We start from the raw sequence: 25,205 nt of genomic DNA on the forward strand, positions 1-25,205 counted from the left end.
GATAATTTTTGTATTTTTAGTAGAGACAGAGTTTTGCTATGTTGGCCAGGCTGGTCTCAAAATCTTGGCCTCAGGTGATCCACCCACCTCAGCCTCCCAAAGTGCTGAGATTATAGGCGTGAGCCACTGTCCCAGCCAGGACAGTATAAATTTTCAATCGGGGGGCTGGGCGCAGTGGGACACACCTGTAATCCCAGCATTTTGAGAGACTGAGGTAGGCAGATCACCTGAGGCCAGGAGTTCGGGACCACCCTGGCCAACATGGTGAAACCCTGTCTTTATTAAAAATACAAAAATTAGCTGGGCATGGTGGCATAGCCCCAGCTACCCACGAGGCTGAGGCATGAGAACAGCTTGAACCTGAGAGGCAGAGGTTGCAGTGAGCCAAGATCAGGCCACTGCACTCTAGCTTGGGTGACAGAATGAGACTCTGTCTCAGAAAATAAATAAATACATAATAAACTGTCCTGTTCGGGAAATTACCTGTTATCTCCTTTTTTTCTGATTTCTAGGAAGGTCAGATAACTTAGTTTAGGTTTGGGAATGTGAAGCTTTAGGAGGGATTACTCCATTTTTAATTTTAATTTGGTCTCCTGAGGCCTAATGTAGGAGCTGAGTCCCAGACAATGGCTTCCTGTAATTTTTATTTAACAATCAATCCTCTCCCCACTTTTGGTCAGGCTCTCACCTAGGTAAGAGTGTAACCAAAACCTAGGATATCCCTTCTGTTCTCAGTTGCCATCATTTTGGGTTTCCCATTTCAGCATGCCATTGATAAGGTGTTCTCATTATCATGTGTTTCTTCTGAGTTTTTGTTGTTCTAGCCAGAGAGAAACCATTTGATATCTGACAGGTGGCTATATGGAGACACTTAACACTCTGGGAGTCCCAGAGACTGCTATTATGACTATCATGAGGATCATACCAAGCATTTAGAGTCTGCTCCTTAGCCAGGGCTTCCATGAACCAAATCAACTAAAATTGTATAGACAAATAAGGAGTCTGCCCATTGTAACCTGGTAGTCTTCTCTACCCTACCAAATCGCAATGAGAAGCGTCATGAACTGCAGATTTCCTCCCTGTTGAGGAGGCAATCCAGCATCCCGTGACTGGGCTAATTATAAAGCAGGGTGTGCAGGTTACCCACAGAAGCTCCCAATTGTGAACTTTTAGCTGCAGCACGGTCCTGCCAAAGTGAAAGATGAAGGCATTAGTAAGGAAAAATTAGGAGGGGTAAAAGCCTTGTTACGAAGTCTTGTTCTGACAGTCTTGGAAAAAGCTGTCCATAGCCTACAGTCCACAGCCTCTTGTCCTGGTTCACAGTTTGAATGTCTCTGGTTATGGTATCTGGCATTCTGGTGAATGCTCTGTGTGGCCTACACGTCAGGCATGAGACTTGAAATTTGCATTGAGTTGTTGACTTTGGTTTATAGGACTTCCAGAATTGAGCAGTTTCTTTTTCATTGGCAAGTTGTAGCCAGATATTAAAGAAAAGTAGAAGAATTTAGAATCTGGTTCAGTCAAGAATAATCTTATTAGGTCATTTCTGGAAGTTATTTCTGTGAATTAATATTTTATTCATTGTGCCCCTCAAGCCTGGTCCACTCTGATCCCCTCAAGCACCAGACACCTACCCAGGAGGAGGAAGCTGTTTTCTTTTTAAAGTTGGTGTTTGCTTTGGAGCCACTGTTAGTGCTTATAGCTCCGTAGAAGTAGTGGCCTTTTTTGACATCCTAGGGAATCTTGGTTGTGGGACATATCAGGGAACCTTATAATTTGAAAGCAGGGAGAACCAGTTCATGCTTTTCATGTGATCTGTTGTGTACTTTTACTGCTGCCACCACTGGGTTATTTAGGGCACCGTTGATTTGGTTTTCTTAAACCAGTAGCTTTCAACCCTTCTTGTGCATTAGAAACATTTGTGGAGTTTGAAAAAAGCATATTTCCTTCACAGTACTTTCCTCCCTAGAGGTCCTATCTTGGTGGGTCTAGAGATGTGGTGATCCCAGTACACAACCCAGATGAGAATGGCTCCTGGTCTGCCTTCAGTTTCCCCTAAAGTTCTTAATTTCTCTCCTCTTCCAAAAGGTAACCTGACTTCTTTATTTATTTATTTTATTGATTAAGTGATTGATTGATGGGGTCTTGTTTTGTTGTGCAGACTGGAATGTAGCGGCAAGACTAGAGCTCACTGCAGCCTTGAATTTCTGGGCTCAAGTATCCTTCTAACTCAGCCTCCTAAGGTAGCTGGGACTAGAGGTGCGCACCACCACACCCAACTAAAGTAACCTATTTTATTTGTTTATTTTATTTTTTTATTTGACAGCCTCCCTCTGTTACCCAGGCTGGAGTGCAGTGGCGCAATTTCGACTCACTGCAACCTTCGCCTCCTGAGTTCAAGTGATTCTCCTGCCTCAGCCTCCCAAGCAGCTGAGATTACAGGCACCTGCTGCTACACCCAGCTTATTTTTGTATTTTTAGTAGAGGTAGGGTTTTGCCATGTTGGCCAGGCTGGTTTCAAACTCCTGACCTCAAGTGATCCACTCGCTTCTAAAAGTGCTGGATTACAGGCATGAGCCACCATGCCTGACAAAGTAACATTATTTTAAAGATGACTCCTTCCCCACATATTCTAAGTTTCATAGACAGCTTCCACTGCTGAATACTTCCTCCCTCTCTGGAACTCTTCCTAGGAATGCCTTAGTACCCAGTTCCTGGTCTCTTTTCTCTGTTGGGTGAAGCAGAAGTTACTTTGGGAATCCTTTTCATTGAACAACTCTTTCCATCTTTTTCTTCTCTTTTTAACTGCCTTTTGCTTTCGTTTTTTTATATTGACTTATAGCAGTCAGTAGTGCAGGCCATTAACAAAAGTAGTAACCACTGTAAAAATGGTTGTTACAGTTTTGCCTGTCACATACAATCCAGTGTCCACATTCAGTCAGTGTCATAAATCTGATAAATTAATACAAATAGGGGATGGCACAAATGAAATCCAAGACAGATGCTTCTTTGACTGATTGATTGATTGATTGATTCCGGGTTTTACCTTGTAGACCAAGCTGAAGTGCAATGTCGCGATTATAGCTCACTGCAGCCTGGAACTTCTGGGCTCAAGCAATCCTCCCGTCTTGACCTCCCAAAGCAGTGCAATTATAGGCATGAGTCACTGCCCCCAGCCTGGATTTTACATATTTAAAATATTGAGAATAAAAATGTATATATTTTTTTAGACTTCAAAAGAGGTAGAAGAAATAGGAAAAAAATACAGCTTCAATATTGTTGCTTCTTTAATCCTTATAAACTTTTAAATGTATTGCCAGACTTATTTTTGTTTTGGCAAGAAATAATACCACTTGATATTTAGAATACATTGTAAACTGAGAATATTAGAGTGTATTTTGGGGGTTTGTTTATATGTTTTGAGAAGCAAGGTCTCACTGTCTTGACCAAGCTATTCTCAGACTCCTGGATTCAAGCATCCTTCTGAGGATTCCAATCTGCCTTCCAAGGAGCTAGGATTATAGGCACACATCACCATACCCAGCATACGGTGATCATTGTATCAATGATTCATTATGCCATTTTGTAAAAGTCACCAAGGAACCAAGTGTTTTAAGTAGGTTAAACTTAGAGCATAGCCCAAACCCATTTGCAGAAAATATAAACTTGGGTTCAAATTAGACCTTTGTGAGAGAATTATAACAGCAACATAGCTAGAATCCCAATCACATGTCTAGTGTTTATTATGTAGCAGGTGCTATTCCATGCACTCTGTATGTCAAACATCCTTTAATTGTAGAGTTGACAGGGCCAGGGAGGTCAAGTTACCTAGACTCAGTGAGTGGTGCAGCTGGGTTGGGATTAGGTCGTATGATCCTGGAGCCAAAGTTTTAATGACTGTACATACTTTACATCATTGCATGTACTTTTCACAACAATCCTGTGAAGTCGATGTTTGTAAAATCTATCTTATAGATAAATAGGTAGCTCTCTAAGATTTTTGTGGCTTGTTCACTCATCCAGTGAATAAGGGACTGAACTAGCATTAGAACCTAAATCCATAGCCTCAAATAGCTTTCTTTCCCTTGGAGAGCCAGTCGTTCATAGTACTTTTCATATGGGAAGGAAGCAAAGGAACATACTGAAATTCACCTTGCAGGTGGTAGATACCTAGTAAAATCTGATAAGTTAATTTTGTTAATACCAAATTCATTTTCACACTAAATTTTTTTTTTCTGATGTTGCTCTGATTCTAGGAATCTTGACCACCAGAACCTTGAGTTTGGGGGATGAGAAAATTCTTAGTTTGTCTTTGAAATATTTGATCATAAAAACCACATTATTGGCCAGGTGTGGTGACTTAGGCCTGTAATCCCAGCACTTTGTAGAGCCGAGGCAGGCAGATTGCTGAGCTTAGGAGTTCAAGACCAATCTGGGCAACATGGCAAAACCCTGTCTCTACATACAGAAATTAGCCAGATGTGGTGGTATGTACCTGTAGTCCCAGCTACTTGGCAGGCTGAGACTGAAGGATTGCTTGAGCCCAGGAGGTCGACGCTCCACTGAACCATGTTCATGCCACGGCACTCCAGCCTGGGCGACAGAGCAAGACCCTATCTCTTAAGAAAACACACATTGTTGCTACTCTTGTTTTACATTTTTAGAAAACTACTTTGTTGTATTAATCAGCTGAAGCAAAGCAATTTTTTAAATTCAGTTTTTAATTTTTACTAAATACTGACTACATACAAAAGAATGTTTTGTTCCATGTTTAGTGTATAAATACGTATATGAGATGAACACCCTTATACTACCTGGTTTAAGAAATAGATCTTCAACAATACCTTTAAATCAGTTCCATATTGTGGCCCTCCTCAACCTGATTCCCCTTCTTCATTTCCCACCTACCGGGTAACCACTAACAAGGATTTTCTCAGTATTTTCTTGCTTGTCTGTATAATTTTACCACATATGGATCCCTTATCAATGTAGTGTAAAGGTTTTTTTTGTCTGTTTTTTGTTTCTTTTGGGTTTGTTGGGCTTTTTTTTTGAGACTGAGTCTCACACTGTCTCCTAGGCTGGAGTGCAGTGGTGCCATCTCGGCTCACAGTAACCTCTGCCTCCCAGGTTCAAGTGATTCTTATGCCTCAGCCTCCTGTAGCTGGGATTATAGGCACCCACCACCACACCCAGCTAATTTTTGTATTTTTACTATGGACCAGGTTTCGTCATGTTGGCCAGGCTGGTCTCGAACTCCTGACCTCAAGCGATCCACCCACCTTGGCCTCCCAAAGTGCTCAGATTACAGGCATGAGCCACTGTGCCTGGCCAATGTAGTGTAAAGTTTTAAACATTGTATAAATATACTCATGCTATATGTATTCTCCTATTTGCTTTTGCTTGCTTGCTTTTTTTTTTTTTTAAAGACAGAGTTTCGCTCTTGTTGTCCAGGCTGGAGTGCAGTGGCACGATCTCAGCTCACCGCAGCCTCTTCCTCCTGGGTTCAAGTGATTCTCCTGTCTCAGCCTCCCAAGTAGCTGGGATTACAGGCGCACACCACCATACCTGACCAATTTTTGTATTTTTAGTAGAGACGGGTTTCACCACGTTGGCCAGGCTGGTCTCGAACTCCTGACCTCAAGTGATCTGCCCCCTCTTAGCCTCCCAAAGTGCTGGGATTACAGGCATGAACCACCATGCCCGGTGCTTTCTTTTACCTACATTGCGTTCCATGTTGATATATTTTGCTATAATTCACCTTCACTGCTATGTCCATTTTCAAGAATTTAGAGTATCCCATTATGTGAATATGCCAGTCTGTATTTATCCATTCTGTGGTTCAGGGACATTTGGATTGCTTTTTATATTGCAAACATGACCGCTGTGAATTGTCCTTTGTATGTCCTGGCACACTTGTGAAGTATTTCTTAAAGCTATATACTTAGAATTCTTGTATCACGGGTTCTGTCTGCACATCCTCCTCTTTCATTAGAAAAGGTCAGATTATTTCCAGAGCAGGTGTGCTAATTTATATTTTCATCAGTAGCTTGTAAGAGAGCACAAGTAATGTTAGCATCCTTATCAAAATTTGATTTTCTCTGATTTTTTAAAATTTGTGCCATCACAGGAGAATTGCTTGAACCTGGGAGGCGGAGGTTGCAGTGAGCCAAGATCACGCCACTGCACTCCAGCCTAGCAACAGAGTGAGACTGTCTCAAAAGAATTTTTTTAAAAAGATATACCATCAGTTTAGTAAATACAAAAGTGATATTTAGCCAGGCATGGTGACTCACTTCTGTAATCCCAGCAGGAGTTCAAGACCAGCCTGGGCAACAGAGCAAAACTGTATCTACAAAAATACATATTTTTAATTAGCTGGGCATGGTGATACATAGCTGTGGTCTCACATTCTTGAGAAGCTGAAGATTGATTAAGCCCAGGAGTTCACAGCTGCAGTGAGCTGTGATCATACCACTGCACCCCAGCCAGGGCAACAGAGCGAGATCCTCTCTCAAAAAAAAGAAAAACAAAATCTCATTGTGGTTTTAATGTAACATTTTCCTGATTACTGATGAGGTCACGCATTTTTTCATATTTAGTTTTTTGTGCCTATTTGTTTCTTTTAATTTCTAGTGGATTTTTTTCTTATTTTAGGATATAATTATATATCCTGGATTCTATTATAAATGTGGCACATATCTTCTACTTGATGGTATATCTTCACTCTCTTGATATTGTCTCCTAGTGAATAGCAGAGGCTCCTAACTTTGAAGCAGCTGAATTTATCAGTCTTTTAAAAAAAAAAAAAAAAAATATATATATATATATATACATATGCTTTGTACTTTTTGTGTCTTCTTTAAGAAATTCTTCTCTACCTGGAGTCATAAAAAGTATTCTTCTCTGTTGTCTTCAAATGTTTAAAATTATCTTTAAACCACCAGCAGTCACGTGTTATGAGGCAGGGATTCAGTTTCACGGTTTTTCATCTGTATAATCACTTGCTGCCTCACTTCTCCTTTCTTTACTATCTGCATTGTGGACAGTCTGCATGTCTACACACATGCTTTGTTCTTCAGAGTGGTTATTCTGGTTCACTTACCAATTGCCATTTTGAAGGCAGTTATTTTATTTTCATATTTTTAAATTTTATTTTTAATGATAGGACACCAAATGATAACTAGAACCCCAAAATACATAGGTGAAAATCAGAGCTACATTGATAGAAACACAGGCATGACAGAAAAGACTTTATAACTTAAGTCTCTTATGCCATTCATGAATGACACGGTAAACAGGGGGAAAAAAGGTACATATCTTAATATACAACACCTCCATTAGTCCATATTATAGCTGTTCAATTTTAACCCCTTTTTCAGGATACATAACAGCTAGGATATTATTGTCATAACTATTCCAGTGTGTGATGACTATGAGGTAAATTGTTTTCTCAGAGTTGGGCAATACATAACATTTGAATAAGCCAGGCTAACATCTCTCTAGGCTATAGTTTCTGATGTAGAGCAATAACAATAGAACCAAACAAAAGACTCAAACATGTGGAACTTAGAATTCTTGGATCAAAGAAAAATTACAAACCAAAATTGCAGTATATCTAGAAATTAATGATAATAAAAAAATGTGTAGTACTGCTTTTTGGTAGTCCAGGAAATTTATACCCTTAAACATTATTAAACAAGAATGACAGGGAATGCATTACGTATTAAACTGATCGTTTAGAAAAGGGAACAAAACAAATCTCAGGAATAAATAATAATATAAGGAGTTAGTAAAGGCAGAAAAGGAGTCATTAAAAGCAGAAAATAATGAACTTGAAAACAATAGAAATGGTAAGTCCAAAACTTTGGGGGTGTTTTCGTTTTTGTTGTTGTTGTTGTTCTTTTTGCCAGGGAGTGAGAAGAGAGGCATGAAATAGATAAGCTTCTAGGTATTGCCAGCAGGAAGGGAGAGAAAACACACAGACAAAATAGGAAATAAGGGGAAATGCCAGATACTGAAGAATTTAAATTATTTTAAGGGAACCTTTTGTACAACTCTGAAAAATACTAGAATACCCAAAGAAATGGATAATTTTCTAGGAAACCATGACTTATCAAAATTGACTCTAGAAAAGAATTGATACACATCAATAACAACAGAGTTGAGAAGGTGGTTAAAAGGAGAATAGGTACCCACCTCATATTGCCAAACCTGGAATTGATTATTGAATTCTTTGAGATGTGAGTACGTACGCCTTTCTCTGTCCAGCTGTTCCAGAACTTAAGAAGAGGAACTTCCAAATTCTTTTCACAAATTCAGAAACATTGCTATTGAAATATATTAGAAACAGGAGAGAAAACTACAGTTCAGTTTCACTTACAATATCCATTCTAAAATTGGGAATTAATATCAGCCTATAGGACTAAATACTGATATTTATCTTTGTTTCCCCCAAGATTCACTAAATGATGGTAAAGGAATTAAAAAGCAGGCGAAAAGAGACCAGGAATTGGGTACTGAGGCAGTCTCAGGAAGAGCCCCAGGAGATGGAGGAGATACCCAGCTGTTAGAGTGGAAGTTGTCTTTGAGACTTGGAGCACTTGGGGATGGGGTCATCTTTAAAACAGGTTACCTACCTAGCACAAGGGAGACCAGACCAGCCAGCCAGTTCTCTGCCTCTGTGGCAGCCAGTGACATCAGTTTCTTTGAGTCCTTCCAGAGATCTCTGTATATTAAGAAGCAGTTTTTTCCCCCACCTTTTTTACACAAGTGCATTTTCTTGAAAATTCCTTCTCATGAACTTTGCCAGCCTCTCTGTCTTGGTTTGTCCAAGAGGACCTTTGATGCATTCTTCCCTTTAGGTACTGTGGTAATTGAGGCAAAGTTTCTTTACAGTGATGAGGGAGTGATTTAGGTGGCCTGGTCTTCCATGCCATACCTATGTATCTGGAGAAGGGAGCCTGAACATCTTCATTGTGATGCTTTAGATCAGTTTTATGTCAGTAACCCCTGTGTTCTCCTTCACGTACTCATTTTACTTTCATATTGGTTGGTAAAATTGTCTTCTTTATTTTTGACTAGCTAGAGACTAAAATTCTTTCTCTTTGCCTTTTTTTTAAACTTGTCAAAAGGTAAATTTTTCTTTTTCCTACAATAATACTTGACAACCCCAGGTACTGGCTACTGGGACATGTTTCTTTACTTCTCTGATACTGTAGATTTAGTGTCCTTGATATCCCCATTGCCAGGATATCTAATCTTTGCCTTCAAAGGTGTTTATCTTCCTTTTGTGTACCAGTTCCCTCAAAGATGTGAAAATGTGTGGAGGGTATAGATTAATCAGTGAGGAGAGAATTCTTTCACTTTATACATTTCTATGTAATTTGATTTTTTTTCCAATTAACATCTAAGAGATTGAAAAGGGAATGTGAAGAAATAAGTTGTATTAAGATAGTAGAAATAGGTGAGTTTCTCTTATTTAAATGTCCTTTTACAATTATAAAACTTTAAAAATTGTACTGTACAGTCCTCATATGGACTTCTTTTAAAGTTCACATTTGCCTTGCAGTAAATTATTCCTATCCAAATGTAACCATCTTTGGTCACCAGATTCAGAGATTATGAGGTCTCTGGCATTTTTATCTCACTTGCATGCAAGTTGTCAACTTAGTAAAAAACCTACCAGTTGCTCTGGACTTTTCTGTATCAGCTGCTTGTAATTTGTTGATTCTTTTTTTTAGTTAAATTTCTGAGGTAGCAGTCTGGCATCCTGAGATGAGCGTTGACTTTGGAGTCAGGCAACTCAAAGTGAGAATTCTGGCTCCAGTATTTATTAGCTGAGTCTTCGGACAACTTTCCTAACCTATCTCAGCTGTCTTTCTCTGTATACTGGAGATGATCGTACTCAGCTGATGGAGTTGTGAAAATTAAGCTTAGATAAGATTGTAGAAGTACAGCACCTGGCTATGTGCTTCAGCCACAGCAGGCACTAGATGACTGTTAGCTTCCTGCTTCCTCCCTGTCCTCCTTGTTTAGCTTATCATAAAGCTTATTTATACATTTGCTGCCTGCCAGTATCTACCTGATGCATAATTCCAATAGAGTGGTGAATATTTTACGTTATTTGGGCTAATAACCTTGCCACTAGTTTTCTAGGGAGTCTTTGGCTGCTCCTTTTGCCTACAGAATTAAATTTGTACTTTGTTTTCACATTGCATCCCTGTTATGACCTCTGCTGTAACTCAGGAGTTCTCAAATTTTAATACAGTGTCTGCAGAATATTAATCTACTGCTGCCTAACAAATTCCTCCAGAACTTAGCAACTTAAAGCCAAATCCCCTGAATTCCTATAATAGTCCATCTTTTTCCTGCTCTTTGGCTCTAATTCACTTTGTTTAATTTCAGTTTCAAGTAGGGACTTGAAAATGATTGCCTTCATTTGACCACTGCTCTGTCATCAGAACTGTGACAGCTCTGCAACAAGCATTGTGCTGCTGAGGATTTAAAAGCTGTGTGGTCACTAGAATGCTGAAGCTAGCTCTCAACCACAATTGTTGGTAGTTAGTGCGTTCATGCAGGCGTTAATCAAACAAATGCATTTCAGTTGTGTGCCAGGCTTGGTTTCAGGTATACAGTAGTGAAAGGAGACAGGCATGCTGCCCGTGGGTGACACAGAGTAATGAACAGGTGCACAAAAATGTGTCTTCACAACTTGAAAGACATCCCGGGAAGGAAGTGAACAGATGGCTATGATGTAAAACAAGGAGACCGACTTAGATAAGTTTTCAGAGAATCTTCCTGAGACTTAAAGGATGAAAAGGGAGAAGACATTTAAAGGAATTTAGTATGTCCCATGGCCAGGTGTGGTAGCTCACACCTGTAATCCCAGCGCTTTGGAAGGCCAAGGAGGACAGATCACCTGAGGTCAGGAGTTCGAGACCAGTCTGGCCAACGTGGCGAAACCCTGTCTCTACAAAAAAATACAAAAATTAGTCAGGCGTGATGGCACAAAACTGTAATCCCAGCTACTCCAGAGCCTGAGGCAGAAGAATCCCTTGAATCTGGGAGGGGGAGGTTGCAGTGAGCCGAGATTGTACCACTGCACTCCAGCCTGGGCAGCAGAGTGAGACTCGGTCTCAAAATTAAACAAACAAACAAACATAGTGTGTTCTAGTAACTAAAAGGAGTTGGGGTGACTAGAACATACCTTAGGGGGTATGCAGAAGCTACGTGGTGCAGGACTGCCAAGGCCGTGGTCAAGGTTTCATTATCAGTGCAGTATCCTGAGCTGTATTGGTATGGCATCCAAACTGGAGATCATCCTTTTTTTGTTTTGGGTTTTTTTTTTTTTTTTTGAGGCAGAGTCTTGCTCTGTCACCCAGGCTGGAGTGCAGTGACACAATCTCAACTCCAGGAGGTCTTCTGATTTAGCAGTTGTGGAAGTAATTGGGAAATTTGAATTCTAGCTACCAATTCAACTATACTGGATTGGAAAATAAGATTTATATGTTAGTTTAACAGAGGAGAGCTGAAAAAGCACTCAAGCCTGAATGGTTGTCAGGAATCTGGGTGGGTGACTTCTTATCTCAGAACATAAAATGTAGGGATTACCACAGTAGCAAAAGGAAGTATTCATGTTGGAAATAAAAATGCTCATCCCTTCAAAAATGAGACAGTATTTTAGATGGGAAAGGTTATTTATCTGATTACATGATTTAAAATTCTGAGCTTAAGGTTATGTGTCAAATCCCGTCCATGGGCTGGGCATGGAGGCTCACATGTGTGATCCCAGCACTTTGGAAGGCTGAGGGGAAGGATTGATTAAGCCTAGGAGGCCAAGGCTGCAGTCAACTGTGATCACACCACTGCACTCCAGCCTGGGCAACAGAGCAAGACCCTGTCTCAAAAAAAAAAAATAAATCTGGTCCATGTCCATCTCTTCTTAGCTGCTAGTTCAATTTAAGATTAGACACAGTGGACAAGGACAAGTATGGTTAAGAGTCCTGTGATTTTTTTATTTATTTTTTTCCCTAGCCTCCTTTCCACATAGGCCTCTGTTCCTCCTCTTCCAAGGTTTTTCCCGGCTCTTGCCTCCTGGAGGTTGTAGTATCCTGGGTATTAGGAGACTGGATTCCAGACACATTCCCCACAGAAAGACAGCAGGACCTGAGAAGATCTTTTTCTTTCTTTTCCTGGTTTCCTCTTGTTTGCAAGAGGGTTGAAAAGGATGGTCTCTAAAATCCTGTTGTTTTTCTGGGTTGTATTAACCCAGGCCATGATAATAAGACCCTGCTCTGAATTCACAATATGTACTTATACAACAGCAATTTAATATTTCTCCTTATTCTATGGAATGGCTAGGAAGCTCTGCTAGTCTTGGTTGGATGGTTTTTTGTTTGACTTTTCTGAGACAGGGTCTCGCTCTGTCACCCAGGTTGGAGCGCAGTGGCGCCATCAGCTCACTGCAACCTCCACTTCCCAGGCTCAAACAATTCTCTTGCCTCAACCTCCCAAGTAGCTAGGACTACAGACTCATGCTACTGCGCCCAGGTAATTTTTGTATTTTTAGTAGAGATGGGGTTTCACCATGTTGCCCAGGCTTGTCTCAAACTCCTGAGCTCAAGTGATCCACTCACCTTGGTCTCCCAAAGTGCTGGGATTACAGGTATGAGCCACTGCACTTGGCCGATATTTCTTAAGGTCTCACCTGGGTTCATTTGTGTGGCTGAATTCAGCTGTTGGGTTGGCAGGGGCTGGATGCAGTTATGACAGAGGGTCTGTCTCTTTAAGTAACTACGCTTCATCCTGAGAGGGCCAGACCAGCTCCTTCACAGTGCTCCAAAAGAGCAAGCCATGATGCCCAAGCATTTTATCCAGCCTCTGCTTTCTTCAGATGTGCTCATGTTCTACTGGCCAAAGCAAGTTACATGGCCAGGTCTAATGTCAGTATGAAAGGGGCCCTCCACAAAAGCGTGAACTTGTAAGGTGTGACTCGTGAGGGTCACTAATGTAATAGTCACCACAACCTCCATGCTAAGTTACCTGTACTCTGCAGTGAGGATTTCCCAAGGTGGTTTTGTTCATAATCTTCTCATAGAATTATTTGGAATTATCAGTTTAATATGCTCATGATATGTTTCACTGGGACCATACAAGTTTTGATTCGCAGAGTTGGGAGGCCTGGGTAGATACTGAATCAGACTAAGTTTAATCACAAAAATTATTCTTACCTAAGTCTGATCTTATGTTTTCAAGATAGCGTTGTAAAATTCAGAGATGGTGCCATCCCCCTTTGAGACCTCTCCTGTTTTTAATAAATGGAAGCATTTGAGAATACTATTTGGTAATAGTTTCATTAAAACTACTTCAGAGATATTCTGGACTTTCATATTAGTCTAGATGTGAAATAATAAAAATTAGCAATGAATCTGTTATCTATGAGAAAATTTAAATTTATATTACAACAGTTGAATATAATGTTTAATAATTTGTGTTGGGGGGATTATGTGTTTTGTTTGTTTGTTTTTTTTTTAGCTCTTCAGAGAAGTAAGAATAATGAAGATTTTAAACCATCCCAATATAGGTACTTTCTGCTTTTTTTAAATACTTTTAGATCTAAGTGCATTCTTGAAATTATGTCATAAAGCTAAACATGTATTCTAGAAATGGTAGAGTACACTTGTAGTAAAATAGATACACCAGTTGTTGATCATTTGCATTAGCTTTTTGAAATTACTGAAGACAGGTTAAAAGCTTAGGTATTAGATGTTGAATGTAAAGCTTTAATATAGTAGAAACATCTGTAACCTGATTCTAATTTTCAAATATATTTGAAAATATAATTGTATTACATGAGTAGATAGAAGGGAATTACAGGAAGTCAGAATTAACATTTTCAAAGGGACTGAGCACAGTGGCTCATGCCTGTAATCCCAGTACTTTGGGAAGCCAAGGCAGGAGGATTGTTCAAGGTCAGGAGTTTGAGAGCAGCCTAAGCAACAGAGTGACACCATCTCTACAAAAAAAAAAAAAAAAAAAAGTAATAATAATAATAAACTTAAAGATTATTTTTAAAGAATATTTCAACTGGGCACAGTGGCTCAGGCCTGTAATCCCAGCCCTTTGGAAGGCCGAGGTGGGCGGATCACCTGAGGTCCAGAGTTCGAGAACAACCTGACCAACATGAGAAACCCCATCTCTACTAAAAATACAAAAATTAGCTGGGTGTAGTGGCATGTGCCTGTAATCCCAGCTTCTCTGGAAGGCTGAGGCAGGAAAATCGCTTGACCTTGGGAAGCAGAGGTTGCAGTGAGCTGCGATTGTGCCATTGCACTCCCGCCTGGGTAACAAAAACGAAACTTCATCTCAAAAAAAAAAAAAGAAAAGAAAGAATATCTCAAAGGTCCAATACTTCTGGCTTTGACTGTGTCCTAAGAAAATACTTATATATGGAAGCATATTTAAAAGATGGAATACTTGCTATCTAATGGAATTTTGACAGGAATTAATTTTATAAATCAAAGATTTGTTTTATGTGTCCTCTGTGTGCACAACTCTGTGCCAGGTGCTAGCAGGTGTGTTTAAAGATGAGGAAGGGACATGGTCCTACCCTTACAGTAATTGTAGGAACAAGAGAGAATAAGAAAACGCTCTATATACATCCCAATGAAAACTTTTGATCCCATATTCAGTATAACAGGGCTTTTAAAAAATTATGTAACTGCTTTTTTGTGTAGTGATAGCTGATACAATCTAAAAATAACATTTCAAGAATGAAATCACACTTAAGACAGCCCATAATCAGTTTACTGTCGACATCAGTTTTAGGAAATGAAAGGGCTGATGTTTAGTATCAAGGATAGCCTATCAAGAGCTCATCAGGCGCAAGAATAGAAGAGTAACACAGAACCATCACAGGAGGAAAGAAGCTTTTACAGAGAGCGTTTTTAACAAAAGGCTTATGCCCGATTTTATCAGATGTAAGCCAGCATTACTTTAAAGGTGTTCTTGTTTCATATACTACTAAGAGAAATGCTAGCAAGACGTCATCCTGATATCAGGGATATTAACTAAAAAATTAGAATCACTAAGTATGGTTGAAGAAAAAACACTGAACAACTTCAAAGTTGGATTTAAGAAAAAAAAAATCACAAGGAATATAATAGTGGGAAGAAAATCTTGTTTCCTTGATTTTTCATTTCAGTCCTTTGGGGCTAGCTAGCCAATGTGGATTTCAAATTCCAACTTTTCACATCCACCTCCCTGCCCCCCCAAAAATCTTTATCACTATTGCCTAGAACTAGCTAACGTAAACATATTTATTTTATCTTTTAATTACTAAAATTGTGCCCTGCTTAGAGTTTTGTACTTAAAACTTACATATCTTTGATAATAAACTGAAATTTTAAAAAATTCTTATTACATTAAAATAGTTTTCCCACAAGACCCAAATTTTCATTGGAATATTAGAAGGATTTTATTTTTAGGCAGTTTACCAGCACATACACCTTAACTTTCTGGAGAGGCTTTTCTTCACAGTCTAAACATATCAGAGTCTAGGGAATGGTATGTTGGCTTGATTCATCAGTTCCTCAGACATTTACTGACATCTATGTTAGGCACTTTGTTTGGCCTGATACTCTATTAAAGCCTCAGAAAATTTCCTGAAATATAAAACACTAGCATATTCTCCCCCATTTTTGGGTAAACTTAATTTTAAAGTAAATATTAACAAAGTAGATATGTATAATGGTGATTTGATAGCTTTGGAGATTTACTCTAGTTTCATTTTTAAAATGTGTGTGTGTATATGTATTTTTGTTTCTCTCTCTTTTTTTTCTTTCTTTCTTTTTTTTTTTTTTTTTTTTTTTTTTTTTTTGAGACCTAACCCTAACTCCGTTGTCCTGGCTGGAGTGCAGTGGCATGACCTCAGCTCACTGCAACCTCCACCTCCCTGACTCAGGCCATTCTCCCACCTCAGCCTCCCAAGTAGCTGGGACTACCACATGCCACCACACCCAACTAATTTTTGGCATTTTTTTTTATAAAGAGGGGATTTTGCCCTGTTACCCAGGCTGGTGTCGAACTCCTCAGCAGAAGCAATCCACCTGCTGCCTCCATGTAATCCCATGCTGGGATTACAGGCATGAGCCATCGCACCCAGCTAAAAATGTATATATTTCTAATTGATAGGGTTTTATAAATTAGTAGTAATAGAAATATTTCCATCTGTAACAAAGACTGCTCTAGGAAAGTCACCCTGACCTACTGAAAATCATTCTTGTAAAAAAGGGTTTTTTCCCCTTCAATTAATTGCAGTATAATCCCTCTACTTCTTTCCATCTTTGACATCAGAAAAGTAACAAAGTTACTTGTTCTTTGAGAGTTGTCTTAAATTTCCCAAGCAATAAAGTTCTCAAATAGAATTATATCCTTAAGGCTGTAATGGTAAGCGACTAGATTTGCACTTGTGGGAGCAGAGTAGAGCTGAGCAGTTGCTGGAGGCTGACCACTTTTCCTGAGGTGCTGGGGAGGGCAGCTAGCCAACACAGACATGCTGAAGGACAGTGAGGACAGACAACAGAGCAAGTGAGCTCAGATACACCTTGCCGAACTGCTGTGCACTCAGAAATCATCTTTGTTTTTATGGAATTCCATGCTTTTATAGACTCTTTTCTGTTGTTGTGATATTTGATAAAATTCTCTAAAGGCATTTTTTAGAGGGCCAGCTATTAAAACCTTTAACAGGGAAAAGGTTGCTTTTCATAGTTACGGTTTATATGTGTATGGTTTGTGCATATAGACATTTTTTCCTCTTTTTCTTCTGTATCCTCTCCCCTCCCCCAGTGAAGTTATTCGAAGTCATTGAAACTGAAAAAACACTCTACCTAATCATGGAATATGCAAGTGGAGGTAAGAACATTTGTATATTTATATGTATATATACAGTGGTTTTCTTTCTTTCTCATTTTAAAAAAATACACAACTACACTACCTATATAGATCATCGTGAAGGTTTCATTTAACATAATACACTACGATGAGAATCAGAATAGCTGACTCAGCAGTTCTAGGATTGCCGTGAAGTGTTTCACTATTAGCATAGTTAATTGATAATATCTAAATACCTGGATATTTTTTGTGGTAAAACATACCATAAAATTATCATTATAATAATTTTCAGATGTACAGTAAAGTGGCATTAGCACATTCACATTGCCCTCACCACCACCCATGTCTATTTTCCAGTGCAAAACTCTATACCCACTAAACACTAGCTCCTCATTTCTCCTTCTCCCAGTGTTTGGGAACCATTCTCCTTTCTGTCTCTATGAATTTGACTACTCTTGGAACCTCATACAAGTGGAATTATTCAGGATTTGTCTTTTTGTGTCTGGCTGATTTCATGCAGCATAATGTCTTACAGCCTCGTCCATGCTGTAGCATGTGTCAGAATTTCATTCCTTTTTAGGAATACTCCATTGTGTGTGTGTGCAACACACACTCCACATTTCGTTTATTTTGAGTATATAGCTATTTAAATGTATGAATGCATTAGTCTGTTTGAAACAAATGTGTGCTCTGGTTTAGATGCTTTTCTTGATCAGATTTTAGTGTCATTGGTGTCTATCTTCCCCAATGCCAGAAATGATGGTTACAGTACTTATTGCTAGATTTTCCTTAAGATAAATACTAAGGACCACTAATTGTTTGCCTACAGTGTTGTAAAACTGTAGACGTTTTCTGAAATGCATGTTTATAGCTGCTATCTTTGATAATGATTCTTATTTTATGGTTGAGATTGGGCTGGGTTTGTAGTTTGGGACCACACGTGAGTTTCATTGTCTGTGAAGAGGAGAAGAAGCTTTCTTCCTCACCTTTTTGTGTCACCTGCGTTTAGCACAGTATCTGGCACACAGCAGATACTCAGTAGATAAGAATTAGACTGCATTTATGATTTATAAACTACTGGGCACACATTCTGTTAAACTCTATAACAGTTTTATCATTAGCACTTTGATCCATGTTAGAAAACCTGAAGATAGAAAGCTGGATTATAGTCTCATTTTAGTGATTTAACCATTGAATAAAAAGATTGTAAACCTGTTGTGGGAAACGATGAGTTGTAGTAAGCATACCTTTGACACCACTGTCTTCCTACTTCATTTTTAGTTGTATACTTTATACTTTGTGTGTATGTAGTTTGGGAACTTAGTTGGGATTTTCAAAACTTCAGGAGTAGTAGGGGAAGGTTAATCTCAGGACCAAACAGGAGTTCGAGATGAGCCTGACCAATATGGTGAAAGCCCATCTCTACTAAAAATCCAAAAAGTTTAGCCAGGTGTCGTGGCATGTGCCTGTAGTACCAGCTACTTGGGAGGCTGAGAAAGGAGAATTGCTTGAACCCAGGAGGTGGAGGTTACAGTGAGCTGAGATCGCGCCATTGCACTCCAGCCTGGGCAACAAAGAGCAAAACTGTCAGTCAGTCAATCAATATCACAACCAAAATGCTTTATGGCATTGTAATACTTTCTGCTCATCTTATGGGCAAACAACCCAGAGTAACGTGCGTAGCCTTCTCGTGGTACAGCCTCTACGGTGTACAAGGTGCTTGCTCTTAGCAGATCTCCTTTGACTTTCACAGTGACGCCATGCTGTGGCCAGGTGCTGAATGATGCTTTTTACCCCTGAGGAAATGGAGGCTGGGAAGTCTCACTGTGGACACTCTGGGCCTGGACCCCCAGCACTCTGACAGCAGATAGCTGTTCTAGTTGGTTGTTCGTGGCTTTCTGTTCCCATCTATTTTAGGTACCCAGGTCACAGAGATTACCCATATAGGGGCAAGACAAAACATCTGAGAAGCATCCAGGTTTAGTAGAAAGAGGATAGGCTCTGGAAAAGACAGAGGTGGGTGAGTCCAGCCAGAGGCCCTCATTGGCCATGTGACCTGACAAGTAACATGCGCTGAGCTGAGTGTCACAGTGAGCATAGTAACCTCCTCTGAGGGCTCAGTGCACTTAGCAGCATTGTAACAGCATTTAGTCCAAGGTGGTGGTTCTGTATTACCTTGGGCTTTTTGTTTTTTTTTGGAGATAGGATCTTACTCTGTTGCCCAGGCTGGAGTGCAATGGCGCCATCTCAGCAACCTCTGCTTCCTGGGTTCAAACAGTTCTCCTGCCTTAGCTTCCCAAGTAGCTGGGACTATAGGCACACATCACACCTGGCTAATTTTTGTAATTTTGGTAGACAAGAGGTTTTACCACATTGTCCAGGCTGTTCTCGAACTCCTGACCTCAAGTAATCCACCTGCCTCGGCCTCCAAAAGTGCTGGGATTATAGGTGTGAGCCACAGCACCTGGCCTCTTTAACAGTGTTTTGTTGAGTTTATTAAAACAATTTCCAGGACATATGTTTTATTGTTGATTGTGAAAAGTTTCGGTGAATTGGCCACTAATTCCACCATTGTATCTCCCCACCCACTAGCCTGCTGCCTTTTGATTTGGTAGAATCATAGAATTTTAGAATTGAAAAGAATCTTAGAAATTACTTAGGGCAGCTGTCTGATTTTTACAAATGAAACTAAAGCTCAGAAAGTTTGTTCTGTGCCAAGGGGTCCATAGCGAGTTAGTTTCAGGACCTGAATTAGAACTAAGGGCTTTCTGAACTGGCCTGTCAGTGTCCTTCCATCCAGCCACCTGTTCCCTGCCTGGGCGAGGAGAGCCACCTTTGCTTCTTGCTTCTTTTTTCTCTGACAAATAGCCTTAGTGTTTTCAAGTTCAGCTGCTTAATCTGAATGTTAATACAGTTTTAATAAGGAAAAAAGATCTGGATTGAATTCCTAGTTTAAGAGTTGAACTCCTGAGTTATAATTTAGTAATTATGTGTGTAACATATGGGTCCAGAAATCTCTTAAGAGGTTTGTATTGAATTCAAATTTAGAAAAAAAATTATATTGACAGACTTGGATTTTATCTGTGTTAATCTTCAACAGCTGATGGGATTAATGTTTTAATTTTTTTAAGTAAAAACTTCTATATTGTACTCATGTTTGGTTGTTTTTTGCTTATCAACCACTCGTTTTGACATTGCATGCTTTTCTGCAATAGAAAGGTCATTCGTGCAGAAATGCCGATACTTTACTGAGCCGGCATTTAATTTCCTACATAATTCATCATAGTTAAGTGAATTTGTGTCATGTAAACTTGACTGTATGTAATGCCTTTTAAAAGATCATTATGCAGGCCAGGCGAAGTGGCTCACACCTGTAATCCCAGCACTTTGGGAGGCCAAGGCGGGCAGATCACTTGAGGCCAGGAGTTCGAGACCAGCCTGGCCAATGTGGCGAAACCCCTGTCTCTACTAAAAATAACAAAAATTAGCCAGATGTGGGGGTGTGTGCCTGTAATTTCAGCTGCTTGGGAGGCTGAGGCATGACAATTGCTTGAACCCAGGAGGCAGAGGTTGTAGTGAGCCAAGATCGGGCCACTGGACTACAGCCTGGGCGACAGAGCTTGACACACTCTCTCTCTCACTCTCTCTCTCTCTCTCTCTCTCTCTCAAAAAAAAAAAAGATCATTATACAATCAAGTGATAACATGAAAATATTTATGTCTATTCGTTATTTAAAATGTATTCTTTCAGAGTTAGGGTTAAGAGTTTCAAATCAGAGATAAATGTGTACTTCATAATGACTTTCAAGTTTCAAAATAATTTGGTTGAATATTTTCACAAAGCTGATGGAGATATTCCTTATTTGTATGAAGTAAAGATGTTTCTTTCCCAAAAACACTTTGTACCTGATTTTCTAAATTAGTGTTCTTTTTTGTTTATTTCAGAGGTGGTGGGCAATTCTTTATTCTAAATTGATTAAGCAGTTGACAGTGCTGATAATAGATTCCTTGAAGTGTCACCTTTCTTCCCCAAGGAGTTAGTTGTGTAACAGCCACCAAGCTATGCATCAGCTAGTTCTGTTGGCTTCACCTCCACTGTATCCTGAGCTCCCGCTTCTCACCACCACTGCGTTTCCCACTCTAGTCCCCATCACTTTCATTATGGGTTTGATTATTGCACTGACCTCCCAGTTGGTCTTCCTGCCCCTTCCTTTCATTGGAAGCCTCTCCCCTGCTAGCAGCCAGTGATCCTTTTAAGAGGTCAGTTGTTTCATCTCCCCTGCTTCTCGTCTCACTAATAGTAGAGCCAGAGTCTACACGACAGCCTACAGCACTCTTCCTGGCCTTACGAACTACCTCTCTTCCCCTCATTCACACTTCTCCAGCCCTGTGGCCTTCTTGCTCTTTCTTTTATTACTGTAGAATCTTACCTCAGATAACTACATTGTCCACACCCTCAAGTACTCAGCAAAACACAACTGTGTACACGCACAGGCTTACTTGTTTGTCTCTTTCTCCTGCTTTGTCTCCACAGCACTTGCTGTCCTCTGATACAATATATATTTATTCATTTATTGTCCCTCTCCCCCAACTAGAATGTAAACTCTATGAGGAAAGTAATTGTTGTGTTCACTGCTACATTTCCCCAGGGCCTACCTACAACAGTGCCTTGGCGTTAGTGGACATTCAGTAAATGTTTGTGGAGGGAATGAATATATTCAGGGAATCCTGGCAGTGAGGGTGTCCCCTTCTAACACTAATAACTTCATCCATTTTAATTTCTATTTTCATTGCTTACTTTTTATTAAAGCATATTGAAAACACCCTTTAAAATAAGAGTTATATAATTTAGGCATAGGGAACTTAATTTTAAGGCTTTTTTTCAGCTTAAAGATTTTGTTGGTGAATTTAAATACCTGCAGTTAAACTTAAAGCCAGCTTAGTTCAGATTCCACATATTTCTGGCTAACTTTATATTTAAAAATTAGTGCATTGCTAAAAGTAAAACATTATCAACTTATGGGAAAATTAATGCTCAGATGTAGGGCTTCTACTTACTTTTATTTCTCACTTATAGGTGAAGTATTCGACTATTTGGTTGCACATGGCAGAATGAAGGAAAAAGAAGCAAGAGCTAAATTTCGACAGGTATGAATTAATGTGTCTTTACTTTGTTAATTTGATAATTTATCTCACTTAAACCTTGAAGCAAACAAGTGTTTGCCTCCATAAATTCTTTTAAGGCTGTTGGATGGTGGGGATTGGCCATTCAATTCAAGAAAAATTTATGAAGTACCTTTCTACCTAAGGCACTGTGCTGGAGGCAGCCAGGGTTCTATTCCTAGCTTTGTAATGGGAACATTAGTCTTATACTTTACCTTCCCTTTCAACAATTGAGCCTTAAAAATCTAGAGCCTTTCAAAAACACCTGTGATCACATTAATTAAACCCATTTCAGAGTTTTTAGCAAGTGTCAGAACCCCAAAATTCGTTATTAGCTTTGTCTGACATAAACCAAGATCGAATGTAACTCAAACTGCTAATTGGAAACTTCTTGCTCTGTGTTTACTCTGCTTTTTAAAGAGACATGGGTTTTAATAAGCAGGTTTTTAAGCATATGGGTTACTTAACTCTCCTGTCTTTATTAATAATAATTACTGTTATTGGCTGACCATGCCACACACTGGGACAAGTACTTTACCTACATTTATGTAAATCTTACAGCCGCCTTGTGAATTAGGTACTGTTACACCCATTTGCTAAAATAAGACAACTAAGACATGGGAAGATTAAATAACTTGTCCAGAATTGCCTTTCTTCCCCCTTACCCCTTATTGTGGAGAACGGAATCTTGGTATATTGCCCAGGCAGGTCCCAGAATTGCCTTTCAAGTAGGAGACCTGCCACAGACTCAAGTATCCCAAACCCTCTGACTCCAAAACTCAGATTTGCAATCATTATTGTGCTATTATTTAGACTGAAAATTGGCAAACTTCTGTAAAGGGCCAGATAGTGAACATTTTAGGCTTTGTGGGCCACACTGTCTCTGTCACAGCTATTTAACTCTTCTATTGTAGCTTAGAAGCAACTGTAGGCTGGGCACAGTGGCTCACGCCTGTAATCCCAGCACTTTGGGAGGCTGAGGTGAGCAGATTACCTGAGGTCAGGAGTTCGAGACCAGCCTGGCCAACATGGTGAAACCCTGTCTCCACAAAAATACAAAAATTAGCAGGGCGTGTTGGCAGGTGCCTGTAATCCCAGCTACTGGGGAGGCTGAGGTGGGAAAATTGCTCGAACCTGGGAAGCAGAAGTTGTAGTGAGCCAAGATCATGCCATTGCACTCCAGCCCAGGCAACAGAATGAGACTCCATCTCAAAGAAAAAAAAAAAAAATTCTGAAGCCTTTATTTGAGGAGCCTATTAATTGGACTAGGAAGGATGGTTTGTTATGTGTGTGTTTTTACAGTTAGCAAATTGATTTAGAGTGCTTTAGAACTGATTTCTTCTCCCAGGGTGTTTGCCTCTGACAACTCCATTAGACTTGGAAGGATATGCATGATATTGGTGTTTCCACTTTTCTGTTTCAGTCGCTGTGCTTTCTTTTTTTTTTTCTTTTTTCTTTCATGGTTGTTGAGATGGAGTCCCGCTCTGTTGCTGAGACTGGAGTGCAGTGGTGTGATCTCAGCTCACTGCAACCTCTGCCTCCCATGTTCAAGCAATTCTGCCTCAGCTTCCCAAATTGCTGGGATTATAGGTGTGCACCACCACGCCCGGCTTTTCTTTTCTTTCTTTCTTTTTTTAATTTTAGTAGAGACGGGGTTTTACCTGGTTGGCCAGGCTGGTATCAAACTCCTGACCTCAAGTGATCCGCCCTCCTCAGCCTACCAAAGTGCTGGAACTACAGATGTGAGCCACTGCGCCCAGCCTCAATTTCTGTGCTTTCTAGGAGCTAATAAGTCATCATTACTTTGACTAAGTAAAAAGTTTTTCTATTTATGACAGAAAGGAAGGTATGCCACACACAAAGTATACTGTGCGACCCTTTTCCATATTCATCACCAGATGGGTTTCCTCTTCCTACTTCCTTCACCATGCCCATTCTAGTTACTGCTTATACTTTTTAAATTTTTGGTTGGGCTCCTGTTCTCTTCAGAGAAAAATAATAGATTTCCAGCTCCATGTTTTTTACTTACCTCTGTCTTGGTTGGCTGATGATGTTGATTCTTCGACACTCTTTCATGTATGATTGAATGTGAATTAGGCTAGCATTCATAGTTTAACCTAGATAATGTCTGTTAGAAATCACCATTTCTAGCTGCTAACAGAATGCAAAAAAAAGCTGTAAGTTCAAGTTGAGCCTTTTCAGCTTATCATGGCATCAGGTTAGCTTTGAGCTGTTTTGGAGCCAGAGAAATTATTTGATCTCTTTGAGAAAGGACAGGAAATCATCAAATCCGATTCAAAAGCAGAATTTGAAAATAACCTATAAGGGAAATCTCAATATGAGGAAAAACTAATATAAATTCTGAATGAGAAAAGGGAAAATACTAAATAAAATTTACCTGTGTCCTAGGTGACAAAGCTATTACTTTGCTTTGGGAAAACAAAGCTATTTTACTTCTCCAGTTTTTAGGCTGACAGAATAGAACAATCATGATAAATCCAAAGTAACAGATGCTCTAAAACCTGTATTTTGGCATTGGAATTTCTGTACCTTTAGTTAATCATGAGTGGGTCTGATATTCTGAATGTTGATTTTAAATAATGAAGCTGCTTAGCAAAGTGCTGATTTTTGTTATCATCTCATCCTAACCCCAGTTCACCTTTTCCTTGCTGCTTATTTTGAACCAAAATATTGTACAGCCCTCTCTGAGATTTTATCTCCATGGGTGGGTCCATTTGGCTTACAGTTGAGAGTTAATGATGATTTGGAGGAACCAACAGTATTTTTATTATAACCTCAGTTTCGTGTATATGTAATCATATGCATCTAAATATACATGCAGAATACCAAAGAAAAAACTAGATGCAAGTACAACAAAATAACAAGAGATATTACCTCTAGTTAGTAGTAATACTGGAATATATTTCCATAGACTTTTCTGTGTTTCCTAGAATTTCTGCAATGAGCATATAAAGCTTTAATGTGCCGGGCACGGTGGCTCACGCCTGTAATCCTAGCACTTTGGGAGGCTGAGGCGGGTGGATCACGAGGTCAAGAGATTGAGACCATCCTGGTCAACATGGTGAAACCCTGTCTCTACTAAAAATACAAAAAAATTAGCTGGGCATGGTGGCGCGTGCCTGTAATCCCAGC

General features: G+C 39.6%; 1 protein-coding gene across 31 annotated transcripts in view; it reads left to right on the forward strand.

The window, feature by feature from the left end:
- Nucleotides 1-25,205, forward strand: part of MARK3 (microtubule affinity regulating kinase 3) — a 124,839-nt gene that overhangs the window by 48,075 nt on the left and 51,559 nt on the right. For 24 of the 31 annotated variants that reach the window (XM_035261627.3, XM_035261613.3, XM_035261612.3 and 21 more), the window contains 3 exons: nt 13,534-13,582; nt 16,846-16,911; nt 21,967-22,037. In XM_035261627.3, coding sequence (XP_035117518.1) covers nt 13,534-13,582; nt 16,846-16,911; nt 21,967-22,037 — 186 coding nt within the window. Of the gene's footprint in view, nt 1-1,969; nt 2,089-12,433; nt 12,550-13,533; nt 13,583-16,845; nt 16,912-21,966; nt 22,038-25,205 lie in introns of all 31 variants that reach the window. The other 7 variants (XM_035261626.3, XM_078335826.1, XM_078335833.1 and 4 more) reach the window with 4 other exon arrangements.

Source organism: Callithrix jacchus, chromosome 8 (assembly GCF_049354715.1).
Source record: "Callithrix jacchus isolate 240 chromosome 8, calJac240_pri, whole genome shotgun sequence".
Classification (NCBI taxonomy): domain Eukaryota; kingdom Metazoa; phylum Chordata; class Mammalia; order Primates; family Cebidae; genus Callithrix; species Callithrix jacchus.